The 27268-nt window shown below is 47.5% G+C and overlaps 1 protein-coding gene and 1 long non-coding RNA gene across 2 annotated transcripts; both read right to left on the bottom strand.

Annotated features, from left to right (window-relative positions):
• Positions 1–5912: 5912 nt before the first annotated feature.
• On the bottom strand, positions 5913–16591 carry PROX2 (prospero homeobox 2; the record flags this gene model as incomplete). The annotated part of the gene is made up of 4 exons (XM_060180903.1): positions 5913–6764; positions 7939–8133; positions 11082–11183; positions 15767–16591. Coding segments are annotated over 4 exons (1308 nt in total), but the record flags the coding sequence as incomplete, so codon positions are not given.
• A 31-nt stretch (positions 16592–16622) lies between these two features.
• Positions 16623–25721, bottom strand: LOC132535455 (uncharacterized). Its single transcript, XR_009547267.1, has 3 exons — positions 25539–25721; positions 22047–22256; positions 16623–16849 (listed from the first exon to the last, which is right to left on the bottom strand). It is a non-coding gene; the product is annotated as an uncharacterized LOC132535455 (long non-coding RNA).
• Positions 25722–27268: the final 1547 nt, after the last annotated feature.

Below are 27268 nucleotides of genomic sequence, written 5' to 3'. Positions count from 1 at the left end.
GATAAGGAAAACATTATTTCAGAGATCACGTATAAATGTTCTGACCACACCATTTTGCAATGGACAGTTCTCTTCACTGAGCCAGAGAGTAAAACACACGCAATTCATTCTGATCCACTATTTGTTTTCATGCGGACACATGTCAACATATCACCTCCCTTCTTGGCTGGTATCTTCCAAGTGCCACCATTTATTTACCAAGAGGCACACCTGCTGTGTGCACAACTTAGTGGCTGTTCTCCTGGCCCAGAGGAAGAAGACGAGCAAGAATGCCTTTTGGTTAAAAGGCACACAGATTTGACCAGAACATTCTGCCCTTGAGACTCCGTTGCTTTCTGCTCTTTCCACTGGGGAGAGGAAGAGGGTCCCTGGAGCCTCTCTGGGCTCCCATCAGTGTCGAGGTGGGTGTACACCTGCTGTTTTCTTTATGTCCTGGGGCACTATCATTCTTAAGTTAATTTCACCCATAAAATGTAAATTCTCACTGTTTTCTAAAGTTAAAATGTCGTGGTGACACTTGACACTCCTTGAACAAAAATTTGTTGAATATTAAGGGATCATTTCTTCCCATTTGGAGTGTGACCAGTTCTTTTTCTGTGCATGTGTGTTACCTGTAAGGATGTAGTTTTGCTATTTTTTATATAAATGATAGTTCTACAAAACCATTATATCTAGTGTGTGTACACATATACGTGTGTATTCTTTGCTATGAGTCTAGCAGATTATTTTCCTACATTTGAAGTTTTTCACTGTTATAATTTCAGATTTTCTAGGGTAAATACAAGCTAATTTATTACTGATCCATAGAGAAATAATTTCTCTTTTTGCACATGTGATCTAGAATCCCTGGTGTATCAAAAAATAGCTTTTCTTGTCATTTCAGGATTTCAGTTTTGCATGCAACTTTGACTTGAACAATTTGGAATTGAGTGTAACACTTTAGCCATTTTGAATTGATATGGATGAGCTAAACAGACTGAGTAATAGGCATGCTTCCAAACTAATAAGCTTTGGGGATTGGTGCTGTGTTTCAGTGGTAGGAAAAATAGTCAGTTGAAAAAAATAATAATCTCCCTGTATCGAGAAGTTCCTTTTTTCAGATCTTCCTCAACCCCACTTGAAATGATGACAGCAGTGTCCATGGGTGATTTTGAAAGTTATTCTTACATTTCACATCTTTAATACTAGTTGAATAAAACTGGAATTAGATACGTTTTGATATACTCCTTGCTTTAAAAAAAAAAATCTGGTATTACAGAGGTTTGGATATACTCTAGCCTTGTTTGCTTTTTTCTTAAGCAGTATTAGTCTGTAATGTCCACTTTTCTTGAAAGGATCTAATTCTTATTTAAGTATTAAAACTTACATTAAAAGAATATTCTCCACAAGATTTACTGGCATGGAAATGAAGGCAGGGACATCACGTTTGGTCTCATGGACAGTAAAAGGATAGCAAAGGAATACTATGGAAATTCTCTCCACAGACCTGACAACCTAGATAAAATTGACTATTTAAAGGCACATTCTGTCAAAACTCACGCAAGATAAAAGTAGTGGGATAGACCTTTTTCTGAGAAATTGGATCAATAATTTAACCTTCTGAAGCAAAGAGCAGCCAGCCTAGATGGATTCACAGGGAATCCTACCAAACATGTAAGGAAGAAGCTATACCTGTTTTCTAATATTTCTTTTAGGAGATAAAAGCAAAAGGAGTATTTCTTTCCAACTGAATATCAAAGCCAAAGACATTACAAGAGAACTAACTACAGCTTTCTTGTGAAAAGCCATGCAAAAATCCTGAACAAAATATTAGCAAGTCTAATCCAGCAATGCATAATAATTATGTTTCATAATCAAGTGAAATTTATCCCAGGCATGCAAGGCTGGGTCAAAATTGAGAAACTTATTGATGTCAACAGGCTAAAGGTAAAAAAAAATCACATGATCATATAAATAGATACAGAAGCATTTTACAAAATCCCACATGGATTCATGCAAAAAAAAAAAAAAAACTCAGTAAACTAGAAGTAGAGAAGAACTTGCTTGATAAAGAATATATGACGTCATGGTCCAGGAGATGGCACAGTGGATAAAGCATTGGACTCCCAAGCGAGAAGTCCTGAGTTCTTCCCTGGCAGCACGTGTACTAGGGTGATGTCTGGTTCTCTCTCTTCTGGTCTTTCTCATTAATCTATACAATCTTTACAAAAGAATGTAAGAAGTCTATGGCTCTAACATTTTGTGATGCTCCATAGCAGGTCAACTTGGAACTTCACTACTGAGATCAGGACAAGTAAAGAATGTCCCCTCACCACAGCTTGTCAACACTCTATTGGAAATCATAGCTAATAAAAAAGACGAGACAAAAAAGATATACAAAGGCAAGACTTTGTCCACAGGAGATATGATTGTCTTGAGTTAAAAAAGAAAAAGTGCTGTTTTTTTTTTTTTTTTTTTTGACAGTAAATTTTCAGCCTGGCAAATCAACATTAAAAGTCATTATTTTTCCTATGAAGTTTGAAAGTTAGGGGAATACCATGTATTAGAACCCCAAAAATAAAATACTAAGCTGCACATTTACCAGACATGTACAAAACCTACATGAGAAAACTATAAAACTGATTTAAAAAATCAAAGAACTAAATAGATATTTCATGTTTATGGATAAGAAGGCTCAACTTTGTTGACGTAACAGTGACAAAACAATCTAGATTCAGTATAATCCCAGTTTTTTAAAAACAGCACTTTTTTTTTTTTTTTTTTTTTTTTTTGGGTAGATTGATTCTAAGACTTATAGTTAAGGAGAGACAAAAGATCCAGGAAGTGGTCTGGGAGGTGGCGCAGTGGATAAAGCACTGGACTCTCAAGCATGAGGTCCTGAGTTTGATCCCCGGCAACACATGTACCAGAATGATGTCTGGTTCTTTCTCTCTCTCCTCCTGCCTTCGTAGTAAGTAAGTAAGTAAATAAATAAATAAATAAATAAATAATCAATCTTTAAAAAAAAAATCCAGGAAAACCAATCCAGTAGTAAAAAAAAAAAAAAAGTTGAAGGACTGATACTACCAAACTGTTAGGACTCCAGAGGTACAGTGATCCAGACAGTGTGGAGTTGGGGAAGGGGTAAGCAGATAGAAATGGAAGAAAATCAAGACCTTGCAGTAGATACACACCATCAGCTAATCTTTGATAAAGGAGGAGTCCGGTACTGTGGGACATGTTTTCAAGTGGCACTGGAACATCGAGACAGACCATAACATCTTTCACAAAAATTAATTCAGTGTATCATGGAACTAAATGTTCAGCACACACCAAAAAAGTAGAAATCCTAAAAGATAATGGGAACAGAAATCTAGCTGAGTAAACTTAGGTTTGGTCATGACTTTAGATCACCAAGCTACAGCCCATGAAAGAAAGAATAAATAGGATTTCATTCATATTTAGGTTCATGCCTTCCAAGGACACTGTCAAAACAAACAAAACAAAACAAAAAACAAGCCACAGGCTGGGAGGAAATATTAGAAAATCTAGGAAATATTAGAAAAATCTAATAAGGGACCATTACCCAGAATATCCACCAAATTCTTAAAACTAAGTAAATAAAAGAAGTAACTTGATGTTTACGCTGCATCACTGATGATGTCTCCTGAAAGTAGATAGATGGTGAGCGAGCATCTGAATCAGTGCCTCATATCACATGTCCACATTAGGACAAGATGGCCTCCGTGTGGAGCACTGACTGCAGATGCTGACAAGAATATAAAGCTGGGAGTCGAGCAGTAGTCCAGCAGGTTAAGTGCATATGGCGCAAAGTGTAAGGATCCCGGTTCGAGCCCCCGGCCCCCCACCAGCAGGGGAGTCGCTTCACAGCTGATTTGCAAGATTATTCAGCAAGTTCTCACAAAAGTTAGCATTCTGTTACTGTACGGTCCAGAACTCATGTTCCTGGGTTGGTTTACTTGCTTTGATGCAGTGCATGAATCAAGGTCATCATACATGCACCTTACTGCTAAGTGATCTCCACAGACTAATTTAAAAAAAAAAATTAATTTTTAGTGGGAGAAGGCGATGCCAATATACCATTTCACCATCATGGAACAACCGCCCCTCCCCAGGTAGTGTTCATGGTGCGCTTAGGTGGGGCCAGGGGCTAAACCCAAAGCCTCACACGGTATGTTGTGTGCGCTTTACCTCCTGAGCTGTCTCTCCACCCTGCCCCTTGGCACATACCCAGGACACTATGACAGTATCTGTTGCGTCTCTTCATAATTCATAATTGCCAGAGTTGGAATCAGCCAAGATGTCGTTCCGTAGATAATGGATACATTGCTTACATCCAAACGACAGAATACTGTTTTGCAGTCAAAGGAAATGAGCTTTTGCGTCATCCGTGTGGACAAGACTTGAATGGATATTATAAAAGTCTGGAAATGGTGCCTATTATAGCATTCCAACTATTTGACACCCTTGAAAAGGTAAAACTACAGAGGCAGATGTGGTGTTTGCTAGAACACCAGAATGGTGGGAAGAATCGGAGCCCTGTTTACTTGTACCCAGAGCGATCCTCATGGAGACTGGACCTGGGGGTGGGTGGTGCTGATGTGTTGCTGCCGGTGTATCAGCTGGAACAAAAGTCACACGATGGGGAGTATCAGTGCCGGGCGTATGTGCACATTTGGAGGCTTGGTATTTGTGGGAAGTTCCAGTGTGTGCTGCTCAATTTTGCTGTGAACCCAGTATAAAATAAATAGTGTCCTTTTTAGGCAGCAAAGAAGACTTTTGTGTATTTTTTTTTCTTTTATCACATAATCTTTTTTTTTTTTTTAGTTTTTTTTTTAATACTTATTTTCCCTTTTGTTGCCCTTGTTATTTTATTGTTGTAGTTGTTGTTATAACTACAACAATTTTTAAAAAAAGGGCAACAAAAGGGAATAAATAAATATTTTTAAAAAGAAGAAGTAGTAGTTTCTAAAGGGAGTATCTCGGCTTGGATCACAGAGGCTGCCCCTCCTCGTACCCCTCCCTATATTCTATACTCCATCATTAAAACAAAAACAGTTGCTCACAGGTCAACCAATTCCCCAGAACCCTGCTCAGCTCTTGCTGATGGTGCTGCAGGAATCGAACCTGGGGCCTCAGCTCCCAAAATTTTTGCAGCCGTCATGCATGCTCAAGGCTCCAACTCCGCAGGGAACTTCAGTTTTGTTTTGTGTTCAAAAGACAGAGATATATGTTGTATGGATACATCTTGAACGAGTTTAAGGGATTCTGTTTCCTCTTATTTAGCCCACCCACAAAAGTCAAGAAAGTGGGGTAACTGAATATGGAAATTTGCTTCGTGTAGCTGGGAAAGAAGTGAACTTGTCAAATGATAGACACCCTTTAATCAGAACACTAGCCCCCAAACTCTTGACTCCCACTTCAGCCTGTGTTTACGGAGACTTGCTTCTTGACAAGCTTAGAACACAGATGCCGGGGGGCCAGGCGGTGGTGCACCTGGTTGCAGTGTGCAAGGACCCAGGTTCGAGCCCCTGGTCCCCACTTGCATGGGGAAAGCTTTTCGAGCGGTGAAGCAGGGCTGCAGGTCTCTCGCCTTCTCTATCACCCCCTTCCCTTTCTATTTCTGGCTGTCTCTATCCAGTAAATAAAGATTAAAAAAAAAAAAAAAAAGATGTCTCCTCTCAGCTTGGCAGCTGCCCTGCCTATGTGCTCAGTGAGTCACACTTCATGTTGGTTCCATCCCCTGCGTCTCCCAAAGCCAGAGCTGAGCCATGCTCTGGTAGGAGAAGAGGGAGGGGGAGAGAGAGAGATGGGAGGGAACATGTTAAATTAGCAATACACAAAAATCCCAAATGTGATGATAACTTTTCTGAAAGTCAGGGGACAGCAAACTAGCCCCACAGTCCCACTTGACAGATACAGTGGCACCTCGAGGTCCCAAGCTTCAGGCCAGTAGAAACTCAAGTCTTCTGTTTCTTTGTACAGTTGGTTACCAACACCCTTGGTTGATACTTTTTTTTTTTTTCATTTTATTGGGGGTTATTGATTTATAGCACAGTCACTAACACATGGTATGATTTTTCATCTCGCCATGACATGTCTGCAGAATACTCTCACCTCCAGCTAAGGGGATGGGAGGGCCTGGTGCATGATGAAGGGGAAGAAACTTATTTTTTATTGAGAGGGAAAAACCAGAACGCCACACTGTCTTTTTTTTTTTTTCCCCTTCTACATTCAGTAGAGACAGAGTAAGAACAAACTTCTTCAGTTGCCAGAGGTCTTCCCATGGGCGCCAGGGCTTGCGATTGGTTGGCACACCGGGCAAGCTACACAGTGAGCTATCTCTCTGGTCCCAGATATTTTTGAATGTGATGCCAGGGATCAAAATCAGCATCACACAGGCAAAGCAAGAGGCTCTACCACAAAAATCACCACCAAAGCAAAACAAATGATCAAACGGCAACAATGCCTGTTCCGGAATTTCTCCTTATGCCCTTCTCCCATGACTAGACTTCACTGACTGCCACTTAAGAGGAGCACTGGAAACCCTGACCAGTTACTCCTCACTTTGTGGGAGCTTAATTCTGAAACGGCTCCTGGGGATAGCTGGAAGATTTAAATATCTCTGGGATGTCACGGTCCAGTTTCGAAATAATTTTATAAATGGGTTTCTTCCAGGAAGGATCTGAGTCTTTCCCTGCGGAGACAGCCCTGAAGAACTCCTGGAGAGTCACGCTGGCGATTTCCAGGAAGCAGTCTGGGACCTGCATTTCCAAAGACACCGGCAAGTAAGGCGAGACCTGAGGCAGAGAAACACTGACCCCACACGCCCTCGGTCCCGGCTGCCCCCGGGAGGCACAATGGTCAGAGCTGCCTTGCTCACTGGCCTCTGACTCAGGCAGCGCACAGAAGAGCCTGCCCCTCAGACATGACCCTTCACACCGTCATGCCAGCCAGGCAGCCGCAGGAGAAAGCATTCTGAGGACAGCCCCTCAGGTTCCACCCAGAGGTGATGCTTCACTAGTGAGAAGCTGCATCTGACTGAGTTGAAGCCTGTGGCTTAAAAGGGCTGTTTACAGGGCTGGGCAGTGGTGTACTTGTTTAAGTAAATATGTTAACATGCTCAATGACCCAGGTTCAAGTCCCCACTCCCCACCTGTGTGCAGGGGGTCACTTCATAGGTGGTGAAGCAGGTCTGCAGATGTCTCTTTCTTTCTCTCCCCCCTCTGTCTTCCCCTCTCCATTTCTCTGTTCCGTCCAACAACAAAGACAACAAAATGGGAAAAATAACCTCTAGGAGCAGTGGATTCATGATGCAGGCACCGAGCCCCAGCAATAATCCTGGAGGCAAAAAAGTAATTAACTAGTTAATTAATTAAAGATCTGTCAAGAGCTGACAAGCCTAAATTGTTGTGAAGAAAACCAAGACTGGCTACTATAGCTGAGCTCAGCATTTAGTCCAGGGCCTCCTTAGTATCACTAAGGCAAAAAGATCAGCTAGTCACAAAACTTGATACTGGGGCCCATGGGGGTCGGGTGGTAGTGCAGCAGGTTAAGCGCAAGTGGCGCAAAGTGCAAGGACCGGTTTAAAGATACTGGGGCCCTGACTAAAATGACAGACACCCAGGGGTCCCCTGTCTGCATCCGGCTGGACACTGACGTCACCTGTTGCTGAGGCTATGAGGCTGACCCCAAACGGCCCGGCCTCTCAGTGATGTAGGACAGATGGAGAGAGACAAAGAGTGGAAGAGCCCACAGTACTGAAGCTTCCTCCGGTGCAGTGGGGGCCGGGCTTGAACCTGGGTCGCGCACACGGCAATGCAGCACAGTGTCTGGGTGAGCTATTTCACCAGCCCCAAAGGAAACTTGTTTCTACAAGACCGGCCAGAAAAAGAAGGCGCCCGTCAGCTGTCCTGGGGGCCGGGCACACACGCTCACCTCCAAGTCATCTCCCTTGTTATAGTGCGTGTTGAGTGCTCGAAACAGTTCGGAGTCACGAAGAACCACCAGTGCTTTGGGATCCGTGACACCATCGGAAACGGCTTGTCGAGCTGATCTTTCCATTTGGATGTAATAAAACTCTCGGAAGTTGCTGAACCACTTGATCATCTGGGAGGTGACGCATCGGTTGAACTGTACAAACAACAGCAGGGGCTCTCAAGTCACACGCAGAACCACCATGTTGCACCTGCCAGCTTCCAGCTCAAGAGAGGTTCATGGGGCCGGATGGTGGCACAGCGGGTAAAGCACACACAGTACAAAGCGCAAGGACCGGCACAAAGATCCCTGTTCGAGCCCCCGGCTCCTCACCTGCAAGGGAGTTGCTTCACAGGTGGTGAAGCAGGTCTGCAGGTATCTGTCTTTCAGAGTCCACAGGCAGACTACTCTAACCTGGCAGTGTAGGTGTCTGTCTTTCTCTCCCCCTCTCTGTCTTCCCCTCCTCTCTCCATTTCTCTGTCCTACCCAATAAAAAAAATTACAAAAAAGTCTCCTGGAGCAGTGGATTTGTAGTGCCAGCACTGAGCCCAAGCAATAACCCTGAAGGCGAGAGAGCGAGAAGTTCATATGAATAGTTTCAACCAACATGAAAAAATAAGCTCCCACTGAAGAGGAGGAGCCACTGCTATTTTCCAAAATCTTTTTTTTTTTTTCCTCCTCCAGGGCTATTGCTGGGCTCGGTGCCTGCACCATGAATCCACCGCTCCTGGAGGCCATTTTTTCCCCTTTTGTTGCCCTTGTTGTAGCTTCGTTGTGGTTATTATTATTGCCCTTGTTGACGCAGCTCGTTGTTGGATAGGACAGAGAGAAAAGGAGAGAGGAGGGGAAGACAGAGAAGGGGAGAGAAAGACAGACACCTACAAACCTGCTTCACCGCCTGTGAAGCGACTCCCCTGCAGGTGGGGAGCCAGGGGCTTGAACCGGGATCCTTACGCCGGTCCCTGTGCTTTGCGCCACGTGCGCTTAACCCACTGCACCACCGCCCGACCCCCTATTTTCCAAAATCTTAATGAATCTCATTGCCCACTAGGGAATACAATCCTTTCTTTCTCTCTCTCCATTTCTTTCTCTTTCCTACCGGAGCACTGCTCAGCTCTGGCTTATGGTGGTGTGGGGGATTGAACCTGGGACTTTGGAGCCTCAGGCATGAGAGTCTCTTTGCAGAACCATTATGCTATCTACCCCTGCCTGGTTTATTATGTTTTTCACCCATGGAAAGCTTGTCAGGGTATCTATGGGTGACTTTGGGAAGGACATGCTTAATTAAGGCCAGCTTTGGGGGCTCCTGGGCAGATCACACGGCCATCCCGATGCCTCCTGCCTGAGAAAGGGCCAAGGAAAGGCATGAAGGTGCAAATTGGAAAACAGTTGATCCTAACTTGCAATTGTAGAATGAGTTGAAACCAGAGCTTGGTTCAGGATCAACTGAGCAACTGAATGTGAGGGGAAGACGCCTGAAGGAATGGGAAGGATAGGCACCAACCCACAGTCAGAGCCCGTTAGGCGGCAGCTGACCTTGGAGGTTGATGGGAACAGACAAATCTGATCACAGACACAAAGTGTGACACTTGTTGCCACACTAGATGTGTGCAGTGACCTTCACTCAGTGAGGCTCAGCAAGCCGAATGGAAGGAAATTGCACTCTGGGTCCTTGGTTAAGCGCACATAGTACTAAGTGCAAGGATCCAGGTTTGAGTCCCCAGCTCTCCACCTGCAAGGGGGACACTTCACAAGTAGTGAAGCAGGTCTGCAAGTGTCTCTTTCCCTCTTATCTCCTCTCTCCATTGCTCTCTATCATATCCAATAAAATGGGGGAAATGGCCTCCAGGAGCAGTGGGTTCATTGTGCTGACACTGGGCCCCAGCAATAACTACAGGCAAAAAAAAAAAAAAGAAATTGGACCCTGTTGGAGTCTTTATATGTTCATTTAAAAATAATGTCTCGGGAGCTGGGCAGTAGCAAAGCGCAAGGACCAACATAAGGATCCCGGCTCAAGCCCCCGGCTCCCTACTTGCAGGGGAGTCGCTTCACAGGTGATGAAGCAGGTCTGCAGGTGTCTTTCTCTCTCCCTCTCTGTCTTCCCCTCCTCTCTCCATTTCTCTCTGTCCTATCCAACAATGATGGCATCAATAACAACAGTAATAACCACAACAATAAAAAACAAGGGCAACAAAAGGGAATAATTTTTTTTTTAATTTTAAATAAAAAGAAAAATAATGTCTCCCGGGAGTCGGGCAGTAGCACACCAGGTTAAGCGCAGGTGACACAGAGCACGCTCAAGAATCCTGGTTCGAGCAACTCCCCTGCAGGTAGGGAGCTGGGGGCTCAACCGGGAACCTTATGTAAAAAATATTTTATTTGGGAGTCATGTGGTAGCCCAACGGGTTAAGTGCAGGTGGCACAAAGTGCAAGGACCGGGTGTAAGGTTCCTGGTTCAAGCCCCCGGCTCCCTACCTGCAGGGGGTCGCTTCACAGGCGGTGAAGCAGGTCTGCAGGTGTCTGTCTTTCTTTACCCCTCTCTGTCCTCCCCTTCTCTCTCCATTTCTCTCTGTCCTATCCAACAGCAACGACAATAATGGCAACAAAAGGGAATAAATATTTTAAGTATATATATTTTTAAAATAATAATGTCTCAAGGGGGGCTGGTTGGTCATGCACCTGGTTGAGCACACATGCTACAATGCCCAAGGACCCAGGTTTGAGCCCCCAGTCCCCACCTGCAGGGTGAAAGCTTCACGAGTGGTGAAGCAAAGCTGTGGGTGTCTCATAAATTTAAAAACAAGAACTCAGAAAATATAGTAATAAAATAATGTCTCCAGCATGGACAGAGAACCAGGCCAAAGACGCCATCTGCTTTTTCTTTCCTTTCTCCACCTTCTCTCTGCATGTGTGTGTGTGCTCGTGTCTGGCTCTAACTTAAACTTAAAGATTCTGAAACTTGAACTTATCCCAACGCTCTTCACTGGGTTGGGTGGAAGATCTGCCCAGAACGGATCCACCACATGAAAGGGGTCTGACGTGTGCTGGCTGGCAGAGGCTACTACTTTGAAGAGGCTAACGCTCGGCTAGCCGCATGACTTTACCTGAACGTCGGGGAAGTACGCCTTCAGGAGGCTGGAGCTGGGGTAGCGCGTGAAGAAGAACATCAGCTTGGCCTTCTTCAAGTGGCCAGGACTCAGGCCCTCCTGAACGCACCCTGGTGTCAAGGGAAACCAACGCTCGTCCACCAAGCAGGCTTGTCAGGCTGTCCAAGCTGTGAGTGGGCCTGTTCTCTAGGGTTTGATCTTTAATTTTTTTTTTCAGCATATGTGCCCCCCCTTTTTTTTTCTGTAGCAAGTCTACTCAAATTACTACAGATGTTGAATACAATCTATGTACAGCAAAGTTGCAGAATTTAGAGACCATTTGATATGAAAATTGGTATATACGTTATCAAATGCCATACATTTCATGCCTGCTCTCAAAATGGCAAGGAGAGAGAAGGCAGCTCTGTTCCTGATACACCATTTCAAGCCCTCACGTAGAAATGTACTGCCCTTCTCTGCCTCAGTTTCCCCACCTGTGAAACGACAGGAGTCAGCTCAGTGGTCCTCTTTCTTATGAAGGCTCCTAACTGCCTCCACAGTGTTCAAGCCGGCTGAGGACCCAGAGTAACTCTGCTTGGGCTCAAGAAGCTTAAACTAGACTGTATCTGATCTGTCTGCCTGGTGGGACCATCTCTGGTCCCTCCCACCTCAGCCCAGCAGCTCTCTCCTCTGTGAAGCTGCTCCCTACAGAACCAGGCCTGCCATCCCTGGGCTGCCACGGCTCCTTGTAAGACCTCTGCGTGGCTGTTGGCTTACTGCAATTGCTACTGCGTGCCTGTCTCCCCACCAGGCTGAGCTTGTGGGTGAGGACCTCATCTTTTCCTCCTCGTGCTCCACATGGACTAGGAACATAGTAGGTGCTCAATAAATGTTGGTTGGATGAAGGATGAGTGAGTGAATGATCAGTCATCTTGAATCCATACAAAAATATGGGATTATATTCCGACCCGTACTCACTATGCCTGCTGTTCTTGTTTTAAAAAATCTTTCTTCCTTTCTCTCTTTTCTTTATTCCTTTTTCATTTTTAAGTTAAAGGAAGAGAGGTAGAGATAGACAAAGCCAACACAGCACTGAAACTTCTTTCCGTGCCCTGAGGACCGAGCTTGAACCAGGGTTGTGCATGTGGCAAAGTAGTGCACTCCCCAGATGAGCTATTTCACAGAGCACGTCCCACCTCTAACAACAGTGACCTGTAGTAGTGTTGTAGTGCACTCAGAGGGAAACAAGGATTCTTGTGGTCCAGGAGCTTGTGCAGTGGATAAAACTCTGGACTCTTCAAGCATAAGATCCTGACTTCAGTCCCCGGTAGCACATGTACCAGAGTGATGTCTGGTTCTTTCTTCCTATCTTTCTCATGAATAAATAAAGAAAATTTTAAAAGGATTCTTATGGGAGAGCACTTAGCAATCCAGGAAGCCATCCTGGGGTTGGGGCGAAATGTCTCTGTCTCTTACACACATACACAAACACCTGGATCTTAGGGCTGACAGCTGAGGCACTGAGACGGTTCAGCTCTCAGATGTTAGCAGGTGTCTCACCTGGTAAAGCACACACATTACCATGAGTAAGGACCTGGGTTTGAGATCCCAGCCACCACACTGGAGTGCCTGCAGGGAGGAAGCTTCATAAGCAGTGTAGTGCTGTGCTGTCTGTCCTCTGTTTGTCTCTCTGTTTGTCTCTCTGTCCCTCTCTGCTCCTCATCCTCCATCTAGAAGGAAAAAGAAAGGATCTCTGGGAGCCGTGGAGTCTTTGCAGGCACTGGAGCCCCAGTTGTAACCCACAGAGCAAGGCCTGGCAACTGGGAAACTGCAGAGAATATTCGAGACTGAGTTGTGGAATTCTGCCTTTGCCTGGCATTGGGGAGTCAGTCGAGTGGCCGGCCACTTAGCAAAGTTACAGACTGCTAGCCGGTCGCCCGGCAAGGAAGTCTGTCTGTACTGACGCTTCTGCACCAGCAGGCAAGGAAATTTGTGCAGCGAGCCACGGCCTCGAGGGCTTCCAGATGTGCGCGCGCTGCCTGCCGGGAAAGCACCGGCGCTGCCCCGACTGGGGCGCTTCTCTCCCTGCGGCCAGCAGGGGGCGCTCAGAGCATGGCGGACACAATGGCAGCACCCCACCCTACCTAGCTGGGAGACTCGAGAAGCGGCAGCACCAGCCCAGAGACCCGTCCTGGGGCGGCGCAACGTCCCACTTGCAAGGAGCGAGTCCTGCAAGGTGCTGATGGGAGGCGGGCACTCGGAGCCGCGGTTCTCAGCTTCATGTCCCACCGAGTCGGTGCAGGCTCTAGTGCTTTCCAAGGCCATCCACTCGCACGCAGAGGGAGGTTTGCAGTGGGGAGAGTGCAGCTTCCTTGGGGTTAGGACAGGGCGTCACCATGAACAAGGACCGGGGTTCAAGCCCCCGCTCCCCATCTGCAGTGGGGAAGCTTCACAAGAGGTAAAGCGGGTCTGCAGGTGTCTGTCTTACTCTGTCTCCTCCTCCCTCTCTCAATTTGTCTTGTTAAACAAAATAAAACAAAGAAAAAAATGGGAAAAGATGGTTACTAGGAGTAGTGCATTTGTAGTACAGGCACTGAGCCCCAGTGAAGCAAGTCTGCCGGTGTCTCTCCCTCTCTAGCTCCCCCTCCCGGGGTTGGGAAGACAGCAGAGTGGTTATGCAAAAGCACTTTCATGCCTGAGGCTCCGAGATCCCAGGTTCAATCACCTGCCCCACAATAAGCCAGAGCTGAGCAATGCTCTGGCCTTTCTGTATCTCTCTCTCTCCCATTAAAAAAATAAATAAATAGTGGTCCAGGAGGTGGCAAAGTGATAAAGCTTTGGACTCTCAAGCATGAGGTCCCGAGTTCGATCCCCGGCAGCACATGTTCCAAAGTGATATCTGGTTCATTCTCTCTTCTATTTTTCTCATAAATAAAAAAATAAAATCTTTTAAAATAAATAAATAAAAAGACTCCAGGGCCCAGCAAAGTGGCTCACCCAGCAAAGTGCACATGATCACACTTAAAGACCTGGGCAGAAGCTTCACAAATGATAGCACAGTACAAGTGCTTCTCTGTTGCTCTGTCTCTGTCTCCCTCTCTATCTTTTTCTGTCTCTCACTATCACTAAAATTAAAAAGAGGAAAGAGACCCTACAGATCAACCCACTCTGGGGAGACTTCCTTTCCCTTACACACCCACCTCTGGCTTCAGTCCAGTCTCCACAGCAGACCTGCCCCTTCCGTCAAATTCTTGGATTGAGTCTCAGAAAAACATGCCCAGCTTTCTTCCCGGGCAGTTTCTGGTGCCACTTATCCTCGCCCAGGGTTATCTAGACAGTGCAGACTTTCCAGCCATAGCACAGGGCAGCTGGAGAAGCCCCGTCTGATAATTCTCTCTGCCAGCTCACAAGCACACAGGGGCCTCCCAGGCCATCTTAGCATGCTGGGGAAGCCCCCTGGAGTTTTCATTTTGTTTTGTCAGAAGCCGGGCCTTATGCAGGCGTGATCTCACTTCTCTAAATCTCTCTCTTTTTCCTTTCTTTTTTTTTTTTTTTTCCCCAGAGCACTGATCAGCTCTAGCTTATGGTGGTATAGGGGGATTGAACCTGGGACTTTGGAGCCTCAGGCAGGGTCTCATTGCATAACCATTATGCTATCTACTGCCTAGATCTTTGTTTTTTTCTTTTTCTTTCTTCCTTCCATTTTATTTATTTATTTATTTATTTGCCACCAGGGTTAGTCTTACTGCTGGGGCTTGGTACCTATTCAACTTCACTCTTCCCTAGTGACTTTTTTTTTTTTTTTTGATAGAGAGTGAGCAAGAGAGACAGAGTGGAAGAGAGAGCCAGAGAGAATGAGAGACACCTACTGCACTGCTCCACCGCTCACTAAGCTCCCCCCCCATACACAGGTGGGGTTGGGGGTTGAACCTCAGTCCTTGAATGCAGTAATGTGTGTGCTCTGCCAGGTGCATGACCACCTGGTCCCCAGGTCACTTTTTCCTTCAGACAGACAGACGAGCCCAACACGGAGGCACCACAGCACTGAAGCTCTGTCCAGGCCCACGGTGCCTCAGCTATAGTGCTGAGGGTCAGCCTGCATCATGCACACGGCAGTGCAGGGCACTCAGGGCAGTGAGCTGTTTCTCCAGCGCCCGTTTGAGTTTAAAGACAAAATCCGCCTCTCAAAGCCTAGGGGGTAGAAGAGGATGTGTCATGGAAGAAACCTGGAGCTTTCCAGCATCCCTCAGGTCCCAGAACTTGGCCACGATTTCTCAGGGACTTATAACTGGGAGCCACAGGGAAGGCACATCAAGAAGGCCTTCGGGAGGTGGTGTGGTGGGGAGAGCACTGGACTTGTGAGGTTGGGGCACCTGAAGTCCCAAATTCCAGCCCCGGCCAGGCTCTGACAGAGATTTGTGACGCGCCTCCCCCTCCTCTGGTGCCCTCCCTCCTCCCAGCCCACGCCTGGTAAAGGATATGTGGAAAGAAGGTGTGTTGAGGGCCCCTTGCAGGGGCCCCTGCTCCCTCTTCACCATGGTGGGGAGGGGCAGGCTTTTCAAACTGAGCGGAGCCAAGGGTAAGCAGGTCTGATGCCGACTCAGGACCGAGGGGCGCAGCCCGGTGGCCCCCCAAGGCTGGAGGGCCGGCTCTGAGCTAGGAGGGGGGCAGAGGCCAGCGCGCCAGCAGCCGTGGGCGGTTACCTGCTGTCCCCGGGTGTGGGGAGGCGCCACTGTGGGGCAGCTGGCTGGGGGACTCTCCAGGGGCTTGAGGAGCACCATGGGCGAGACAGGATACTGTGGGGCATCTTGAGGTCTGGCCAGTAGTGAGTGTCCCCTTGGGCCACCCACCTGAGGCAGGGCCAGAGGGAGGGGGTCTTGGGAGGTGTCTCCCTCGGGTGGAGGGGGCCTGCTCCTGCCTTCTGGCTGCAGCTCCCCGAGGGTCCTGTCCAGCTGGGTCAAGGGCCCTGAGGGGTCCAGGAGCACCCTGTGCAGTGCCGAGTCCAGTGCCCTGGCCAGCTCCCCCCTCAGGACCTGCAGCAGAGACCAGGCCTCCCCGGGGAGCAGGCTGGGCCCCCCGTGTCTCTCCGCCCCAGGAAGATCCCTGCTGCAGCTCTGGTGGGGCTCACTGTCCCCTGCCCAGGACTCAGGGACATCCATCTGCGACCTGCTCAGAGGGCCCCCAGAGCCCAGGGCCGAGTCCCCACACCCGGCTGCCCGAAGCACATGCTCCTGAAGGTGTGTCAGCTGCTGCCTCAGCAGGTGCAGCTGCTCTCGAACCCGGGGCCGCCTCTGCCTAGTGCTTCTGGGCCCAGTCAGCGGCAGGCCTTGCTGCACAGGGAGCTGCTGCTTTCTCCTGCGCCCCTGGGCCTGCTGCAGGCGGGATCGGCCTCCCCCTGCCCGGGAGTTAGCCGGTCCCAGCGGGTTGGCAGGGAGGCACATGGCCCGCACGATGGTCTCCACCCTGGCCCGCTTGGCCTGGACATGCTCATCCCTAGGCCAGTTTGGGCAGGGGGCCCAGCTCCAGGGGAGGGGGACAACCTGGCCCCGCTCTGGGAGGGCTGAGGGCCCCTCATCTTCCACACAAGGTTCTGCTGATGGGGAGCAGGCCACCGCTGGGCGAGAGAACAAGCCTGCGCTGGGCTCCATCTGCAGCGAGGAGGAAGTGCACCTCGGGCTGGGGGGACGCAGCAGAGGACGGGCTCAGATCCCAGACGTCAGGCTGGTGAACGTGCTGGGCAGTTTCAAGTCAGACACAGGGACAGCTGTGAGCCGTGCTTTCCAAACCTGAATGTGTGAAAAATAAAGTGTTGGCCTCTCTCTGTCTCTCAGTGAGAGAAAGATACAGGGACAGAGCCAGAGCCCTGTTTAGCTCTGGCTGATGGTGGTGTTGGGGATTGAACCTGGGACCTTGAAGCCTCGGGCAGGAGAGTCTTTTGCAGAAACCTGTGCTGTCTCCCCAGCCTCATTAGGTTCTCTAATGAGGACCTGAATCTGATCCTCCTCATAGCGTGGGCCAGAGTGATTCTCTGCTTCTCCCTCTCTTAGAATAACTAAACAAAACCTTAAAAGTATATAATACAAATAGAGCGAGGATAGGGAGATAGAGAAGGAGAGAGAAAGAGAGACACCTGCAGACCTGTCTTGCCTCTTGTGAAGTCTCCCTGCGGGGTAGAAGAAACATTTCGGGGTGGGGCGGTAGTGCAGCGGGTTAAGCGCACATGGCGCAGAGTACAAGGATCGGCGTAAGAATCCAGGTTCGAGCCCCCGGCTCCCCACCTGCAGGGGAGTCACTTCACAGGTGGTGAAGCAGGTCTACAGGTGTCTATCTTTCTCTCCCCCTGTCTTCCCCTCCTCTCTCGATTTCTTTGTTCTATCCAACAACGAAATGACATCAACAACAATAATAACCACAACAAGGCTACAACAACAAGGGCAACAAAAGGGGAAGAAAAAAAAAAAAAAAGGCCTCCAGGAGCAGTGGATTCATGGTGCAGGCACTGAGTCCCAGCAATAACCCTGGAGGCAAAAAAAAAGAAACATTTCACAGCTTCCTGTGATCATCTGATAATGAATTTATGTAAGTTCTACCATATGAAAAGTTTACTTTAAAATCAGGATTTATCATGTGATGAACATAACTCAATCATTAGACACACGTGCATTAGCTGCTTGTTTTTCCCTTTTCTCCCCTCTCGTTTTCTGACAGTCTCTAGCCAACAAATAAAGATAATTAAAAAATATATATTCACTATCTAAATGTTATTTATAAGACTAGAGGCTGCTTAAGTAAATTATAAAGTGTGATATTATCTTTGTGATGCTATTATCATGTATCCATCCTTAAGAAATCTTTCTGGGAGTCGAGCTGTAGCTCAGCGGGTTAAGTGCAGGTGGCACAAAGCACAAGGACTGGCATAAGGATCCCGGTTCGAGCCCTGGCTCCCCACCTGCAGGGGAGTCGCTTCACAGGCGGTGAAGCAGGTCTGCAGGTGTCTGTCTTTCTCTCCCCCTCTCTCCATTTCTCTCTGTCCTATCCAACAACGACGACATCAATAACTACAACAATAAAACAACAAGGGCAACAAAAGGGAATAAATAAATAAATATAAAATTAAATTAAAAATTTAAAAAATTTTAAAAAAAGAAATCTTTCTTAGGGGGCTGGGTGGTAGTGCAATGGGTTAAGCACACATGTTGCAAAGCACAAGGACCAGTGTAAGGATCCTGGTTAGAGCCCCGGCTCCCTACCTGTGTGTGGGGGGAGTGCTCCCTTCATAAGCAGTGAAGCAGGTCTGCAGGTGTCTATCTTTCTCTCCTCCTCTCTGTTTTCCCCTCTTCTCTCCATTTCTCTCTGTCCTATCCAACAATGACATAAACAACAATAATAACCACAATGGTTAAAAAAAAAAGTGCAACAAAAGGAAAAAATAATGGCCTCCAGGAGCAGTGAATTCGTGGTACGGGCACTGAGCCCCAGCAATAACCCTGGAGGCAAAAAAAAAAAAAGACAAAAAAAGAAAGAAATCATTCTTAGAGCTTATAGAAAATTCCCTTATAATAAATGGATATGATCAAATGACATATTGAAAATACAATAAAAAGGAAACATCCATTAAGGTGTTAGCAATAGTTGCTTATGGGGAATCAAACAATGGATTTTTGTTCTTCCCCTATTTCCTTTTGTACTTTTTTTTTTGTATTTTCCATGTTTTCATTTTTCTAATTAAAAGTGTCTCTGAAAATTGAAAACTTGTGTATCTGGAAGAGGCTGTCTGTGTGTGAGCACAGGGATATGTTTGAGATCTCAGTGCCTTTTGTTTGGTTTTGTTGTGAACCCCAAAACTGCTCTTTAAAGAAATCACACTTATCAGAAAAACTGGCCAAGTTTGCTCTGACTGACCTCAGAAGTACATCCCCCCCCCCCCCCCCCGGGAAGCAGATTTGGCTGGGAACATGAGCCCAGGACACAGGCTCCTGCATGAAGTGCCAACTCCTGTAGCATTTGGTCATTAGAAAATGTAAAATGAGGCGAGGTCCAGTGTTCAGTAAAAAAAAGAAAGAAAAAGAAAAGCTAAAAGCTGTGTGCTGTCTCTTCAGCAACGGCTCTGATGTGAGAAGTGCTTCTCCCAAAAGCATCCATGGGGTCTCTGAGGAGGCCCAATGCTTTGCTCAGGAGAAGAACATAGGGGACAGATGGCAGGGGTCGCCTGACAGGCAACACCTCCCTCCTGTGAGGTGTCCACAGTCAGGCCACAGCACAGCCCACTGGAGCAAGTCTTGCTGACTCAGAGCAAGGCGGGAATCCTCAGCGCCAGGCAAAGCCAAGTGACTGCTCTCGCTCACTCCAGGTATATTCCAGCAAGTCTGCCATCACTTCCTGCTAAACTTCCTGCCGGGTTCTTGCGGGGGGAACTTGCTGTTTCCCTTTCAGGGCTTCCGTGCACATCCTAGGCATGACTGGAGAAAAGCACCTTGTCCTGGAACAGCCTCTCCTCTGCAGCTACCGCAGGACTTGTGGTGGTAATACTCCAGAGGGCTCCCAAGCCACGCCTCATCCAAGCAACTCAGTAGGACTCGCGATGTTAGCTGCCAAGTTCAGACTCAGGGCAGCACAGTCAAGGTCACAAGACAGGTGTGTGTGTGTGTGTGTGTGTGTGTGTGTGTGTGTGTGTGCAAACTCACCTCCGTTTCATTCTCTGAGACCCCACTTCACCCCCGTGTGTCTGTGGCCTGAGCAGCCCTGGCCCTCCAGCCCCCAGGCTGACAGTGGAAGTGGGGAGAGATCACACTGAGCCCAGTTACACAGTCCTCTAAACTGGCAGACAGATACAAGCAGGTCGGAGGGTCTCCTGGACTTTCTCACTGGTCCCATGAGCTCTGGAAATAGCTACCAGGCGTTGGACTTGAGTCAGCTTCTAGTTTGTGTGTGATCTTAGGAAATCAACGTTGCCTCTGCCCCTGCCTCACTTCCTCTATAAAATGGGCCTGGTAGCCAAGCCAACTCTAAGGGCTGTGGTGAGAATTACAGCACCCCACAGCTCTGTAAGCTGCGCTTTCCTTCCCGACCCAGGGCAGGGCAGGGAGGGGGTCCTGCAGAGCAAGATTTGAATGCTTGAATGTTGGTGATGTTTGATTTGAAGGTAAGGGCACAAGAAACCAGCATACAAAAGACAACTATCTACTGTCATCTTTAGTTTATGTTAGAAGGAATCTAAGGGCTGGGAAGACAGCATGATGGTTCTGCAAAAGACTCTCCTGCGTGAGGCTCCGAGGTTCAATTCCCAGCACCACCACCAGCCAGAGCTGAGCAGGGCCCTGGTTTCTGTGTGGTCTATCTCTCTAATTAAAATAAAATAAATTAAGTATAAAAAAAGACATCTTAGCCACTCTATGTAAACTGTTAAGAGGATGGACACAACACACAAACAAATGTAGCGTTGTCATGAGGGGTGCTGCCGGTGTCTGTCTCTCCTCCCCTCTCAACGTCTGTTTATTTCTTTTTTAAAAATATCTTTATTCATTTATTATTGGATAGAGACAAAGAGAAATTGAGAGGGGAAGGAAAGATAGGGACATCTGCAGCCCTGCTTCAACACTCGTGAACTTACACCAGCAGGTGAGGATGGGAGCTTTAAGCTGGGTCCTCGTGCACTGTAATGTGAGCACTTAAGCAGGTGTGCCACCATCTGGCCCCAATGTCTCTGTTTCTACCCAAAATACTTAGATAAAATTAGAAAATAAAACATTTTAAAAATAACTGTTAGGGAGTCAGGCGGTGGTAGTGCAGTGGGTTAAGTGCATGAGGTGCAAAGTGCAAGGACCGGCGTGAGGATCTCAATTTGAGCCCCTGGCTCCCCACCTGCAGGGGAGTCGCTTCATAGGCGGTGAAGCAGGTCTACAGGTGTCTGTCTTTCTCTCCCCCTGTCTTTCCCTCCTCTCTCGATTGCTCTTTGTCCTATCCAGCAACGATATCAACAGCAATAATTACAACAACAACAATAAAAACAAGGGCAACAAAAAGGAAATAAATACAAAAAAAACTGTTAAAAAAGAAAGGAGGGGCTGGGTGGTGGCACACCTGTTTAAGCACACACATTACAGTGCACAAGGACCCAGGTTCAAGCCCCTGGTCCCCACCTGCAGTGGGAAAGCTTCACGAGTGGTTAAACAGGACTGCAGGTGTCTCTCTTGTCTCTCTCCCTCTCTATCTCCCCCTGCCCCTCTAAATTTCTCTCTTGTCTCTATCCAGTAATAAATAAAAATTTTTTAAAAAAAAGGAAGAGTGGTCCGGAAGGTGGCACAGTGATAAAGCTTTGGACACTCAAGCATGAGGTCCTATGTTCGATCCCATGTGCCAGAGTGATGTCTGGTTCTTTCTCTCTCCTTCTATTTTTCTCATTAATAAATAAATAAATAAAATGTTTTTTAAAAAAAGGAAGAAAGGTAGCTTTGCAAGAAGCTTTCATGTTTCATGACAGCACTTGGGCTCTTCGTACCCAAGATATAAGCAGGGAGTTGAAGGGACATGCCTAGGTCACTCAGCCTCTAGCAATTGAAATTGTGGTCTAGAAAACACCCCTCAACATGGGAGATTCAGTCACAGGGCTGAGATTGGGGTACAGGGCTGGATTCTATCCCCAACCCTCTGCCCTCACCTCAGCCTTTTCCACCTGGTCCGTCTGTCTCCGATGGGGAGATCATTGCCCCATCACTCAAGACCAGTGAGAACCTAGTGACAGAGTGTCACGGGCCTCTGGAGACACAGGTGAGGAAGCGAGAGGGATTGTGGAGGGAGGTCTCGGTGTCAGCGATGGACCTGAAACTGTCTTGGTCCCCCCCCCCCCAAAGCAATCCAGGTGATAGACAGAGATGGGTATCGTGATACGTGAATTTTTTCATAATAAACATTCCATTGTAAAAAAGAAAGAAAGAAAGGAAAGACAATGCTCTGGCAAGTGGAAAGGGAGGGGAGGTTACTCACTGAGAAGAGGCCCTCAGGAATGTCCAAGCACTGGGCTCCATGGCCAGGTGGGACTCAACACCCCAATGCCCCGGGAGATGATCAGGCCCCTCTTACCAGCCTTGGCCAGACAGAAGCATGGTCAGGAAGTGAGGCTGGTTTTCCTGCTTCCTCCTCAAAAGGCCTCAGGGAAGCCTCCTGGCCCTTCTCAGGACTCAGCCCATCTGCCGCCTGGGGAGGGGACGGTGGGGACACTAATGCATCCAGCCCCGGGGGCTCATGAATATGCAGAGAGGCCGAAGCTGGTTGGCTGCGCCCATGTCTCCCACCCTCCTCACCTCAACCCAGACGCCTAGAAAAGGGCCTTCTCACCCACCCCTGCAGAGCCCCTGCAAAACATGGAGACTGAGTCACCCAGCTCTGCAAGGAGCTTCTGGCCTCTGCCTCCAAAGTCTCCAGCAGGGTGACAGCTCCCAAGCCAATATCTTCCTCTCTAATTCTCAAACCTTCCAAGGAAGCAGCTCAAAACCAAAAATATGGTCTTCCCTTGCTCCAGTGCTGAGTGCTGGGTCACCGGGCAGAGATGGGGAAAATTCCAGCCAAATGCACCGACCTCATCCCTCGCCCCAAGTCCCACCTTCTTTCTGGTGGGACAGAGAGCGGGGTCATAAAATATAGGAAATGAAAATATAGGAAATTAAAATCGGTTTCAGGGGCCAAGTGGTGGTGCACCTGGTTAAGCACACACATTACAGTGTGCAAGGACCCAGGTTTAAGCTTCTGGTCCCCACCTGCAGGGGAAAGCTTCACAAGTGGTGAAGCAGGTCTGTCTGTCTCTCTCCCTATCTCCCCCTCCTCTCTCAATTTCTCTCTGTCTCTATCTGATAATAAATAAATAAGAATTTAAAAAAAGAAAGAAAATTAGTTTCAACTCCATGCAGGTGATTGCTTAAAACATGATGTCAAGCAAAAGAGGGAAGGCTCAGAATGATACAGGCATTCGCTAGCGTAGGAGCCAATATGACTCCATTAAAAAATCATGCATGTGTGTGGGGGGAGGTAGGGTGAAACTGATCGTTAGTGCGCTGCTTTGCCACGTGCATGACCCGGGTTTGAGCCAAGTCCCCACCACACTGAAAGAAGCTTTAGTGCTGTGGTCGCTTTCACTCTTCTCTCTGCCTCTGTCAAAGAAGAAAAAAAAAAAAAAGCAAGTGTGTCTGCATGAGAGACAGAGCACCATTTTGTCATTTATGATGTTCTATTCACTTAAAATATTTATTTTATTTTAGTGAAAGAGAGATACAGAGAGAGACCAGAGCACTGCTCAGCTATGGTTTATGTTGGTGCTTGGGATTGAACTGGGGACCTTGAAGTCTCAGGCATGAAAATTATTTGCAGAACCATTATGCTCTCTCCCCTGCCCATGTGCTGTTCATTTGTCTTTTGTTTGTTTGCTTCCAGGGTTATTGCTGGGGCCTAGTGCCGGCACTAGTTTATTTCTCCTAGAGGCCATCTTTTCTCCATCGTTGCTGTCTCTCTCTCTAGCTTCCTTTAAGCCATACTTTATCAATCATATGCAGTTTTTGATGTTTTTTTTAGATATTTATTTCCTTTTGGTTGCCCTTTTTTATTGTTGTAATTATTGTTGTTATTGATGTCATTGCTGTTGGATAGGACAGAGAGAGATGGAGAGAGGAGGGGAAGACAGAGAGAGGGAGAGAAAGACAGACACCTGCAGACCTGCTTCACCGCTTGTGAATCGACTCCCCTGCAGGTGGGGAGCTGGGGGCTCGAACCAGGATCCTTATGCTGGTCCTTGCGCTTTGCCGCTGCACTACTGCCTGACTCTCTTGAGATATCTTTTACAATGAAAAAAAAATGTGTGTCATTTCTTTGATTCTTTCTTTTTTTTTTTTTTCCTCCAGGGTTATTGCTGGGGCTCGGTGAGGAATCCATTGCTCCTGGAGGCTGGTTTATTTTTTCCCTTTTGTTGCAAAGGTGTGAAGGAAAAGCGACACTTCTGCGCTGCTGGTGGGAATGTCAACTGGTTCAATCCCTGTGCAGAACAATCTGGAAATGTCCCGGAACATCAGAAATGACTCTACCATACAATACAGCTAGTTCTCTTCTAGGGATTGAGCCAAAGAATATAGGAACGCCAATCCGCAGAGGTCTCTGCACACCCTGTTCATAGTGGCCCTTTTTCTAACAGCCTAAATTGGAAAACTACACGGATGTCCAACAGTTGAGTGGTTAAGCCGCTGTGGTCTAGATACACAAAGTTCCGGGAAACTGGTCATCTGTAAGAAAAGACATCTTCTCTTTTGCCACATCTTGAATGGAGCGTAAAGGAATCAAGTTAAGTGGATCAGCCAGAAGGAAAAGGATGAGTACCAGATGACATAACATGTGGTGGGACTTAAGGGAAAACTAGCGCAGCGGCTTAAGCGCAGGTGGTCCAAAGTGCAAGGACCAGTGTAAGGATCCCCACCTGCAGGAGAGTCGTTTCACAAGCGGTGAAGCAGGTCTACAGGTATCTGTCTTTCTCTCCCTGTCTTCCCCTCCTCTCTCGATTTCTTTCTGTCCTATCCAACAACGACGACATCAATAACAACCAACAATGAAACAAGCAAAACAAAAGGGAATAAATGAATAAATATTAAAAAAGAAGGGGAAAACATGAGCTAAAACTTAGACTTGGGGTCGAGTGGTAGCATACCGTGTTAAGTGCGCATAGTACAAAGCTCAGGGACCCTCACAAGGTTCCTTGGTTTGAGCCCCCGGCTCTCCACCTACAGAGGGGATGCTTCACAAGTGGTGAAGCAGGTATACAAATGTCTATCTTTCTCCCTTTCTGTTTTCCCCATCCTCTCTCAATTTCTCTGTCCTGTCCAAAAAAGAAAAAAAAGAAAAAGATGGTCACCAGGAGCAGTGGATTCCTAGTGCCAGCACTGAGCCCCAGCAATGACCCTGAAGGCAAAAACACAAGACAGACAGACAAAAACTTAGACTAGCTGTGGTCCATTGCCACAGGCACAAGGACTCCACAAGGGCGAGGAGGTGGAAGGGGGCTGGAAGGGTGTTGGGACTCTGTGCACAACAATGGGAGGAGGCTTATACTGGTGATGGGAGCCATGAGCAGACACCAGTCATGAGGAAGTGAGAAATCATACTCATGTGACGGCAATTTTCATAAGTTCCCACCAATAAAATGTAAAAGTAAAATCAGGGGTTAAGAGATAGCTCAGTAGGTAGGGTTCCTATCTTGTTCTGTGTACAGCCCAGCTTCAAGCCCTGGCAATACATGGGGGTGCTGTGGCCCAGTGAGATGTCCAGAGCTGTGGTGTCCTCCTCCTCCCCCCACAAGCCCCCCCAGAATGAAAAGGTTGGTCCAGAAGCAGTGAAATCTTGAGTGTGCAGGCCCTTTGATAAGAATCTCAAAAAGTGGGGCTGATATTGCACTTGGTAAAGCACAGGTACTCAGGGACCCAGGTTCAAGCCCCCAGTCCCTACCTGCAGGGGTAAGTTTCACAAGTGGTGAAGGAGGGCTGCAGGTGTGTCTTTCTCTCCTCTAGCTTCTCATTTCCTCTTGATTTCTCTCTGTCCTATCAAATAAAGAAAAGAATCTCAAAAATTGATAAGTGTGGTCTGGAAGGTGGTACAGTGGATAAGGCATGGGACTCTCAAGTGTGAGGTCCTGAGTTCAGTCTCCGGCAGCACATGTACCAGAGTGATGTCTGGTTCTTTCTCTCTCTCCTATCATTTCTCATGAATAAATAAAATCTTTAAAAATATATTTTAAAAATTGATTAGTTAAAACTAAACAAGCTCGTGGTCCGGGAGGTGGCACAGTGGATAAAGCATCGGACTCTCAAGCATGAGGTCCTGAGTTCAATCCCCGGCAGCACATGAACCAGAGTGATGTCTGGTTCTTTCTCCTTTCTCTCCTCCTATCTTTCTCATGAATAAATAAATAAAATTAAAAACAAAAAAAACTAAACAAGCTCAGCAAGAGGTAGTAATAGCGCCCTCTAAAGTGGTTGCCACAACTTTAGGACTCTAACTGCATGTAGCAGTGTTGTGAGCAGGGCAGTGTAAGTCACTCCCCTGTGCTTAGTGAGTACCCCAAGAGTGCAAGGAGGCACTGTGCTCTGGGCAGGGGGTTTAGAGTCACCTTTTTCAAGAGTCACGGCTTTTTTCTTTTGTTTTAATTTTATTATCTTTATTGGTTAAAGTCTTGATTTCTGAATCAAGAGGGGAAGGGAAGATAGAGAGGAAGAGAGAGAGACACCTATAGACTTGCTTTGCTGCCTGTGTTCCTCCCAGCAGGTGGGGACTGACGGCTTGGACCTGGGTCTTTGCACATTGTAACATGTGCAGTCAACCAGATGCACCGCCACCTGGCCCCCGAGTCACCTCTTTTCTCTAGCTGCTCTGCCCAGCAGAGGAGATGGGTAGGTAGACAGGATGTTACGACAACATACAATGTAGGGTTCAGGCACAAAGCTTTGTAAAGACTAAAAAGGTGTCATCAGCTCTGCCAGAGGGGACTAGGAAGGGGTCCAAAGAGATCTGGGAGATGAGTGGGTGTCTGTAGGTAAATAGGAATCACAAACAGCTGCACAAAGATGTGGAAACACGAAATAGCTCACGGGTGGGGTGGGGTGGGGGGGTGGGGTTGATATCGAGTGAAGGCGCTGGATCTGTGAAAAGCAGGGATGGATCACTGCCAGCTTAGCAGGTGTCTGTTGAGTGGGAGTTTGGACTTTCCATGTCTGACCTAAAGAAGTAGTTTAAAGTCTTTAAGCCAAGGAGTGGTCGGATTAGATTTGACTTTCAGACGGATCTGACTCAGGTGTGGAGCAAGGTTAGAGATCAGAGGGCGACGCTTCTAGGAAGCGATCCTGGTGCTGCTGGGCTCAAGCTCGGTTTCCCTGTTTCCAGTTAAGGCTTCAGCCCCCCCTCCCCATCCTAATGGAAGTGTGTTCAGAGGTGGGGTGAGCAGGAGCACCAGAACATTCCTGAGGGCTCAGCTGAGACAGACACCAAGCTATCACCATCTCCAGCACCAGCACCTCCACCACCTGGCCAGCACACAGCCCGCCCGGGGTCCTGAGTCCCAGCGCGTCTCCCCGGCCCCGCATTCAATTCAGTTCAGTCCAGGTTTTCTAGAAAGCGGGCTGGGGGGTGCTGGCCAGAGGGTCTCCTGCTCTTCCGGAAATGTCTCCTGGGAGTCCAGGTGG

Source organism: Erinaceus europaeus, chromosome 22, assembly GCF_950295315.1.
Source record: "Erinaceus europaeus chromosome 22, mEriEur2.1, whole genome shotgun sequence".
Classification (NCBI taxonomy): Eukaryota; Metazoa; Chordata; class Mammalia; order Eulipotyphla; family Erinaceidae; genus Erinaceus; species Erinaceus europaeus.
The sequence above is the reverse complement of the archived record's forward strand: the minus strand, read 5'-3'. Positions and strand labels throughout refer to the sequence as shown.